The sequence below is a fragment of the Choloepus didactylus genome (assembly GCF_015220235.1).
Source record: "Choloepus didactylus isolate mChoDid1 chromosome 23 unlocalized genomic scaffold, mChoDid1.pri SUPER_23_unloc1, whole genome shotgun sequence".
In the NCBI taxonomy this organism is placed as follows: Eukaryota; Metazoa; Chordata; class Mammalia; order Pilosa; family Megalonychidae; genus Choloepus; species Choloepus didactylus.
Genome location: NW_023637590.1, coordinates 2,780,350 through 2,790,400, shown reverse-complemented (window position 1 = coordinate 2,790,400; position 10,051 = coordinate 2,780,350). Strand labels below are relative to the sequence as shown.

The 10,051-nt window shown below is 50.8% G+C and overlaps 1 protein-coding gene across 1 annotated transcript; it reads left to right on the top strand.

The window, feature by feature from the left end:
- Window positions 1-2,064: 2,064 nt before the first annotated feature.
- LOC119524844 (cationic amino acid transporter 4-like) lies at window positions 2,065-4,883 on the top strand (the record flags this gene model as incomplete). Its single annotated transcript, XM_037823476.1, has 4 exons — window positions 2,065-3,067; window positions 3,391-4,013; window positions 4,191-4,299; window positions 4,408-4,883. Coding segments are annotated over 4 exons (1,914 nt in total), but the record flags the coding sequence as incomplete, so codon positions are not given.
- Window positions 4,884-10,051: the final 5,168 nt, after the last annotated feature.

The window sequence follows — 10,051 nt, the reverse complement described above, 5'->3', positions numbered from 1 at the left end:
AATAAAACTCTATGAAAAATGAAAAACTATAGCACTCCAACAAAGACAGTGAAGTCTCTTAGAAACTATATAATATAATCATTATATAGAGTAGAGCTATAATAATATTGTTCCACTGATTGTAACAATGTTACCACACTAATACAAATACTCACAATAAGGAAAAAAATTGACAGTCTCACCCACCACATCCAGGGACACCCAGGGCTTGACAATCTCAATGCTCCTTGGTGAGGTCCAGGGGGCCACTGTCCCCAGGCCCCATGAGTCCTGGTCAGGGGTGGCCAACAGGAAATTTGGGGAGGACGGTCTCCCCCATGGGGGCTTGATGAGTTCTCAAGCCCAGTGTCCCGGCTTCCTAACATGGAAAGGGCCCTAGAGACTCTCTCTGTCCTCAGGGTTCCTTTCATCCTTGGAGGCATTCTCATCTCCAGGGCCCTGACTCTCTGCCTTGATGACAGGTTCCTGGGGCTTCTGCCCCAAGTGACCCTGAGGTGGCTGCTCACCATTTACAGCTAAAGCTCTGAGCCTCGCCTTATTCAATTCCCTTCTCACTCTCTTCTCCTCTGCAGTCCAGCCCTGATTATTAAAGACAGAAAACAGCCTTCAGAAGCTCATTTATAGGGGTTTGAAGTCCTGAGGATATTTTTTTCAGTTTTCTCCTTATGTCTGAAGCTGACTGTCCTAAAAAGTAGGTCTTTAACATGACATGTCCTTCCTCGGGGTCTGGGTCTACATTGGTCTGCTTTTTCACAGCCTCCACTAGGGTTCCCTGAAACAGAGCAGGGTTTTCCTCATCCTCTTGAGTTATGCTCTGAATCATGTTGTAATTTATAGGCTTAATAATACATTTACAACAACACATTTGTAATTGTAATAATACATTTACAATAATACAATAACACATTTTGTCATACATTCTATTAGGCAGGTTATCATATGGTCTGTTGCACCCAGATTGCATTTTCCCCTCAGATAGTTCTGGACAGGGTCTGTGCTAGGGACAGATTCAGTCCCAGCAGCTAGGAGAAGGCTAAGGACAAAAGGCCACATAGCACAGCAGGAAGCCGTGCCAAGGAGTATGACATATGAGGTGCAGTTTCAGTGAGCAGGTGCTCTCCTGAGAGGAAGAAGAATTCTTGGGTGTCCTGCTGTGGTCACCAGAAAGATGTTGCTGGAGCCCGGTTGGCACAGGAGGTGAGCTCCAATGCAGGCTCATTTTCTTGTATCAAGAAAGAATTCAGGGAGAAGAGGAATAGTAGTGAGCACTAAAGTTTCTTTGAAAGGGCCAGCACACGTGGGGAAATAGCAAAAATTGGTGCAAATGAAAGCACACAGGAGAGATCAGCCTGGGCATTCCCAAGAGAGGGGATGCACCTGGTTGAGCTCTGTCCAGCTGCATATGTCAGCCAGTTTCTACGCTTTAGGTCAGGTTTCAGTGTGGCAATTCCCATTCACCCCCATCTGGGTACCTCAGCTGGTTCTGAGAATTAAGGTTTGGTTTTCCTTTTCCTTGACTCCTCCTTTCTGCTCTCCATCTGGCTCTCTCAAATGTGGCTTGATGCTGACCATCCATTTGAACCTAGTGTCACCCCTGGCCTGCCCAGAGTGCCCTTCTGTAGCCTGCCTCAGTGTGGTGGCATGCGGGGTCTGGCCTGGGGTGGGGGCTGTGGGGTGGTGTGCAGGGGTCACACTCTGGGAGGTAGAGCCACTTCTGTTCTGGATCTTGGAGGTCTGGCTCAGCTCCCAGGAAGCTCCTGGTGTCCATCGTGATCCCAGCTCCCAGACCAGGAGGAGCTCCCAGCTCCTGCTCCCTGGGGCTTACTCTCAGGGCCACAAGCTCACTCCCAGGTCTGGCTGCACAAGATCACCTAGGGAGTGACACTGACCCCTCCAACCTGATCCCATTCCTCCAGCCAATCTTGCCAGTGCTGGAAACCCCAGGTTAGGGCTGGGGAACAGGGCTGTGGGTGGGCAGTCCAGGAGGGACTGAAGACCACTGACCCCAACTGGGCTACCCTTCATTCCCCTCTGACCCTGGCAGGTGCTGGGGGCTGGCTCTGAACCTCCTCTCTGCTGCCCACTATAGCCCAGGGACTGCCCAGCGCCACCAGCCTGGTGCACTTCTGCCAGAAGCTGAACCGGCTGAAGCCCCTGGAGGAGTCCACCATGGAGACATCGCCAGATCGCCACCTGTCCACACTGGACCTGACCCTGCTGGGTGTGGGTAGCATGGTGGATGTGGGCCTCTATGTGCTCACGGGCACCGTGGCCAAGGAGCTGGCCGGCCCGGCTGTGATCGTGTCCTTCGCCGTGGCCGCCGTGGCCTCCCTGCTGGCCGCCCTGTGCTATGCGGAGTTTGGGGCCCACGTGCCCCATGTGGGCTCTGCCTACCGTTTCAAATACATGTCCATGGGTGAGCTGTGGGCTTTCTTGATTGGCTGGGATGTGCTGCTCGAGTACCTCATCGGTGGTGCTGCAGTGGCCCGGGCCGGGAGTGGCTACCTGGATGCCATTTTCGGCCACCACATCCGCAACTTCACCAAGACCTACCTGGTTGTCCGGCAGGTGTCCTTCCTGGTCCAGTACCCAGACTTCCTGGCTGCTGGCATTGTCCTTCTGGCCACCATCTTCATCTCCTGTGGAGCCCGCATGCCCTCATGGCTCAACCACACTTTATCGGCCATCAGCCTGGGCATCATCCTCTTCACCACCATTCTAGGTTTCATCTTGGCCCGCCCAGAAAACTGGAGCTCCCAGGAGGGCGGCTTTGCACCCTTTGGCTTCTTGGGCATCCTAAAGGGCACTGCCATCTGCTTCTACACCTTTGTGGGCTTTGATGTCATAGCCGCTTTTGGTGAGGGGGCTCTGAACCCACGGCGGGCAGTGCCCATGGCCATCTTCATCTCACTGGGAATGGTGGCCACTGCCTACATCCTGGTCTCCACCGTGCTGACCCTCATGGTGCCCTGGCGCAGCCTCGACCCATGCACAGCTCTGGCCAATGCCTTCTTCCAGCGAGGCTACAGCTTGGCTGGCTTCATCACAGCAACTGGTTCTGTCTGTGGTGAGGAGCAGGGCTGGGATGGGTGGGAACCAGGAACCAGGCTGTGGCAGAGGGTGGGTGCAGAGAGAGGCAGCCCCACCTGCCTTGAAGCCCTGGGGGACACACCTGTTGTATAATGGGACCCATGAAGTCTCTAATGTTAGACATCCTCACACCTGCCCCCCAAATTGTGCCCTGAATGTCCATTCCAGGCAGAGATTACTCAGCTTTTATCAGAGACTCTGATGAGCCTGTGACAAAAACTGGGGTGTCCAATTCCTCCTGGGTGGAAGATGGCAATACAGCACCCCCGTGCTGACCAGCCCCCCACCCCTCTGCTGCAGCTTTGATCACCGTCCTGCTCAGCGACCTCTACTTCCTGCCACGCTTCGTCTACACCATGGCGGTCGACGGGCTGCTCTTCCAGGTGTTTGCCCGTGTCCATCCTCGCACGCAGGTCCCTGTGGTTGCCGTCATGGTGTTTGGGTTCCTCATGGCCACCATGGCACTGCTGCTGGACTTTGAGGCGCTGGTGCAATTCATGATCATCGCGTCACTGCTCATTTACACCTCTGTGGCTGCTAGTGTCATTGTGCTGCGCTTCCGGAAGGCCTCTCCACCCAGCTCCCCGGGCCCAGCCAGCCCCAGCCCTGGGACTGAGGTACCCACCTCGTCCTTCAATCACCTCCAGGTGGTGGCCCTCGAGCCTGGGCAGTTGCGGCCGGCCCTGAGGCCCTACCTGGGCTTCCTGGACAGGTGTGGCCATGGAATAGCTGTGGTCTGGGCGCTGGGCCTCCTGGTGGCCTCGGCCATCACCCTGGGCTGTGTGCTGAGCTTCAGGGACATGGTCTTGGCCCTGCATCCCTGGGGCTACATCCTGCTGCCTCTGTCCAGCGGGGTCGTCTTCCTGCTCAGTCTCGCCGTCCTGGGGGCCCACCAGCAGCAGCACCGGCAGGACATTTTCCAGGTATCTCCCCCAACCCCAGCCCCCGACTCACTCATAGCCTCCACTGTCACAGAATGAACCAGGAGGGTTCTCCTGCCTGGGGAGGCCACCACACCCCTTTTTAGGCATGGAGGGGGTTGCTTGCCTCCCCAACCTCAAGGTGGGATAGGAGGCCCAGCCCTGCCATTGCCCCCTTAGGTGCCCCTGGTGCCCCTGACGCCGGCTCTGAGCATCCTGCTCAACATCTGCCTCGTGCTGCAGCTGAGCCTCCTGACCTGGCTGCGCTTCTGTATCTGGCAGCTGATTGGTGAGTGGGGAAAGGGGGCCCAGGCCATGGAGTGGGCTGTGGGAGAGGACACGGTGGGCCTGGGGCAGCCCCTCAGCTCCCCACCACCCCCACCTCCCATCCCTGCAGGATTCACTGTGTATTTCAGCTACAGCACCCGGCACAGCAAGCTGAACCTGCAGGAGTCCTTGGGTAGTGACAGCCAGGTGGACACGGAGCAGGAGATGCAGCCACATCTGGAGGCCCCCAGGGTCCACCGAGGCTCACTTGGAGAAGTTGAACTTGCTGAAGATGATGATGTTCTTTAAGAAGAGTGGGCAGCTCTCAGCCTGGGCTAGGAGGGGCTTCCTGAGGATGGAGGGAGGTGAGGGCAGGTGTCCATGGCCCGCCAGGGAAACCACAGAAGGGCTGGAGACAACTCACACTGTCCTGGGGCTGCTCTCCACTTGGCACCAGCTGAAGATCTCACAGGTCCTTTGGATCCCATTGATCTCCATGCACTGCGCCATTTTTTTTTTTTCACTTTCATTGAGATTGTTCAGATACCACACAATCATCCAAAGATCCAAAGTGTACAATCACTTGCCCCTGGGTACCCTCATACAGCTGTGCATCCATCACACTTAATTTTTGTTCAATTTTTAGAAACTTTTCATTACTCCAGACAAGAAATAAAGTGAAAGATGAAAAAAGAAAAAAAGAAAAGGAAACTCTAATCCTCCCCTATCCCTAACCAACCCCCCTCAATTGTTGACTCATAGTATTGATATAGTACATTTGTTACTGTTTATGAAAAAATGTTGAAATGCTACTAACTGTAGTATATAGTTTGTAATAGGTATGTATTTCTTCCCTATATGCCCCTCTATTATTAACTTCTAATTGTATTGTCATACATTTGTTCTGGTTCATGGAAGTGATTTCTAGTATTTGTACAGTTGATCATGGACATTGCCCACCATAGGATTGAGTTTTATACATTCCCATCTTTTGACCTCCAACTTTCCTTCTGGTGACATATATGACTCTGAGCTTCCCCTTTCCACCTCATTCACACACCATTCGGCGCTGTTAGTTATTCTCACATCTTGCTACCAACACCCCTGTTCGTTTCCAAACATTTAAGTTCATCCTAATTGAACATTCTGCTCATACTAAGCAACCGCTCCCCATTAAGCCTCGTCCTATATCTTGGTACCTTATATTTCATGTCTATGAGTTTACATATTATAATTAGTTCCTATCAGTGAGACCCTGCAATAATTGTCCTTATGTGTCTGGCTTATTTCACTCAGTATATTGCCCTCGCGGTTTTGTCATCAACCCATTTTTTTTTTAATATGGTTTTGTTCACTCGCCATACATTCCATCCCAAGTAAATAATCGATGGTTCTCTGCATGGTCATACATTTATGTGTTCACCACCTTCACCACTATCTATATAAGAGCATCTACATTTCTTCCACAAGGCAGGAGGGAGAGTCAAAGAAGGTAGAGAGGCAAAAGAAAGAGGAAAAAAAAAATGACAGCTAGGAAGCAGCAAAAGGAAAAATAACCTTAAATCAAAGTAGAATAAAGAATCAGACAATACCACCAATGTCAAGTGTCTAACATGCCTCCCCTATCCCCCCCTCTTATCTGCATTCACCTTGGTATATCACCTTTGTTACATTAAAGGAAGCATAATACAATGATTCTATTAGTTACAGTCTCTAGTTTATGCTGATTGCATCCCTCCCCCAATGCCTCCCCATTTTTAACACCTTGCAAGGTTGACATTTGCTTGTTCTCCCTCATAAAAGAACATATTTGTACACTTTATCACAATTGTTCAATACTGTAGATTTCACCAAGTTACACAGTCCTGGTCTTTATCTTTCCTCCTTTCTTGTGGTGTCTCACATGCTCCCCACCTTCCTCTCTCAACCGTATTCATAGTTACCTTTGTTCAGTGTACTTACATTTTTGTGCTACCACCTCCCAAAATTGTGTTCCAAACCACACACTCCTGTCTTCTATCACCCTGTAGTGCTCCCTTTAGAATTTCCTGTAGGGCAGATGTCTTCTTCACAAAGTCTCTCATTGTCTGTTTGTCAGAAAATATTTTGAGCTCTCCCTCATATTTGAGGGACAGCTTTGCTGGATACAGGATTCTTGGTTGGTGGTTTTTCTCTTTCAGTATCTTAAATATATCACACCACTTCCTTCTTGCCTCCATGGTTTCTGCTGAGAGATCCACACATAGTCTTATTAAGTTTCCCTTGTATGTAATGGATCACTTTTCTCTCGCTGTTTTCAGGATTCTCTCTTTGTCTTTGACATTTGATAATCTGATTATTAAGTGTCTTGGCGTAGGCCTATTCATATCTCTTCTGTCAGGAGTACGCTGAGCTTCTTGGATCTGTAATTTTATGTCTTTCATAAGAGATGGGAAATTTTCATTAATTATTTCCTCTATTATTGCTTCTGCCCCCTTTCCCTTCTCTTCTCCTTCTGGGACACCAATGATACGTACATTATTGTACTTTGTTTCATCCTTGAGTTCCCGGAGACGTTGCTCATATTTTTTCATTCTTTTCTCCATCTGCTCCTTTGCATGTAGGCTTTCAGGTGTTTTGTTCTCCAGTTCCTGAGTGTTTTCTTCTGCCTCTTGAGATCTGCTGTTGTAAGTTTCCATTGTGTCTTTCATCTCTTGTGTTGTGCCTTTCATTTCCATAGATTCTACTAGTTGTTTTTTTGAACTTTTGATTTCTGCTGTATACATGCCCAGTGCTTCCTTTACAGCCTCTATCTCTTTTGCAATATCTTCTCTAAACTTTTTGATTTGATTTAGCATTAGTTGTTTAAATTCCTGTATCTCAGTTGAAGTGTATGTTTGTTCTTTTGACTGGGCCATAACTTTGTTTTTCTTAGAGTAGGTTGTAATTTTCTGTTGTCTAGGCATGGTTTCCTTGGTTATCCAAATCAGGTTTTCCAAGACCAGAACAGGCTCAGGTCCCAGAGGAAAGAAATATTCAGTATCTGGTTTCCCTGTGGGTGTGTCTTAGAAAATTGCTCCACCCTTTGATGCCTCGGATTACTGTGCTTTTTCTGCCCAGCAGGTGACACCTGTTAGCCTATAATTCTTGTGAGGAGGTATGGCCGTGTTCCCCCAGGCTCTGGGGTCTGGTTCTGAATGGAAAGGGCCCCACCCCTTTCCTCCTAGAAAAGACAGACCCCCCATGTGGAGGCCATTAGCATTTCAATGGTCTCACTCTCTGCTTGTGCTGTCTCCACCGTTTTCCGCTTCACAGCCCTGGAAACTGAAAATGACTGGGGCTTTCTCCACTGAGCCGAAAAAGAAACAGACAGTCCCCTTCAGACCCAGTCCAAGGCGACCCTCCGGCTCTCCAAGGTCAGTCATCACCCAAAGCCTCTGTCTGTTTTTTTGGGGATGCGTACCTGTAGTGAGCAGTTCACACTCGCTACTTAAAACCCCAGTTGGAGCTCAGCTGAGCTATAGTCGCTTGCTGGGAGAGAGCTTCTCTCTGGCACCACGAGGCTTTGCAGCTCAGGCTATGGGGGAGGGGGTCTCACGACTTGGATACGCAGGTTTTACTTACAGATTTTATGCTGTGTTCTTGGGCATTCCTCCCAATTCAGGTTGGTGTATGAGTGGATGGTCACATTTGTCCCCCTGCAGTTATTCTGAATTATTTACTAGTTGTTTCTGGTTTTTGTAGTTGTTCCAGGGGGACTACTTAGCTTCCACTCCTCTCTATGCTGCCATCTTGCCCCGCCTCTCACACTGCCCCATTTTTATGTCTCAAAAACAGATAAACTCTGGGCCCTCAAATCTCCCCAGGGCCTGGGGATGGGAGGGCATTGGGTTTTGGCAGAACCAAGAGGAGCAGAGACAGAGGCTGTGCCAGGTGTGCAGTTGGGGTCCCAGCTGGCCCCAGGGGAGGTGCTGGAAGGTGGAGCCCCCAGTTACCATGGCTGTGTGTCCCCATCTCTCCTTCAGGATGGTTCTCATGGGCCCAGCAGGCAGCAAGTGGGATGGAAGGGTGCTGGGTGGGGGCAAGAATGTGAAGCTGCCAAGGGCCCAGGAGAGTGTCTTTCCTCCTAGCCCAGGCCAGCAGCTGGGGGATGGGAGCTTCCCTGTGACCCCACAGGGGACCATAAATTTGGGGGAACACAGGAAAGCTAGGGGTGCAATAGGCCTCACCTACTCCTACTGCCCAGCCTCTGCCGGCATCACGGAACCCCACCACTCCACCTTCTGGTATCTTTACTAGGGTCCCTCATATGTGGCAGATCAAGGTTGGGGAGCCCATTTCAGGGCCTGGTGTGGGGTGAGGCTCCGTGGGTGAAGGACGTGATGCTGGATGTGCTGGGAAGGACAAGGTCACTCTGGAAGCCAGGGTATCATTTTGGATGCATTGCCTGGAAGGCTTGTGGCCTCCCAACCACAGAGGGGCTCCCTAGGAGCCATGGGGAAGAGCGGAGGGTCTGAGACCAGGGAGAGGGAAAGAAGAATCACATGGAATCCAGAGAGAATGAGGGACCCCAACTAAGTTTCAGAATGGCGCACAAACTGAGCATTAAATAGACATCTTCTGAGTGTTTGGGGAAGGTAAGGGCTTTGTTGGGTGTCACCAAGCAGAAGCTCATCCTTGCAGACACATCCCAGCTCTGTGGTGCACAGGGGCAGCCACAGACAGTTTACATTGTGCTTCCGGTGACTCTGGTGGGAGAAGCTGCCAGTTTCCGGGGCACAGGTGACAGGGAAGCTCCCCTCCAGCCCAGCAAGCTGCTCAATGTCTGGACTTGCTTGAAGAAAAATGTCACCCAGGGAGGGTGCCAGCCTCTGACCCAGGTCCCAGATGCTCAAAGGAAACCCACAGCTGGGAAGGAGAGTGGGTACCCTCAGCAATAGACGCTGGAGCTCTGGGGATCAGCCCCAGGCAAGGGGGAACACGGTGATTTCAAAGGAGGATCTGCATTTTGGGATGAGACATAGATGAGATCATGTACCACATGGATACTGGGCTTATTTTGCTTACAATTAGCAATACCTTTCCATTTACATATATGTTGCAGATGTTTTCTTCTCTTTTTTTACTTATTTAAAAACCCACTGGATATGCTAATATACAATTCTTCATTAAAGCTTTTAGGTAAATACATGCTGTCGGTAACTATTAAAACGGGCCCTTTGGTGATCAATGTATAACTATGAACTGATTGTACACTTTGAAAGCTTCCATATTATGCAAATATATCTCAATAAAAATAAAGCAAGAGAGGAGGAAGAGATGAGAAATCGAGAGAGAAAGTACCAGAACATGTGCCTCTCCTCTAGAAGAGGAGGGGTCGCAGTCAGGAAATGGGGTGCGAGCCTCCAAGTCGGAATCCAGGTGGTTTGGCCTGAGCCAAGGGCCCAGGAGACACCAGGGCTGCAGGAGAAATGTCCTCATGTGGGCCTGGAGAGACAGGGTGAGCCCGGGCACAGTTGGAAGATGCCCGTGATCATGGCCGGGACTGATGGTGCAGTCCAGGTGCCCCTGCCCCCGGGGTAGACAGCTCGTGGGATCGTGAACACCCCACAGTGTGTGCTGCACCATAGCAGGCCCCCAGGGGTGGCTCCCACGGGAGGATGGAGGAAAGGTGCGGGGTGCGGTTTGGGACATGATGATAGGAAGTTGCCCCAGGAGCAAGGGAGCCTCATGCGCAGAGGTCTTCAGTTTGCAAGCCCCTTGGGTCAAGTTTAATCGCTACAAAAACGTCGCTG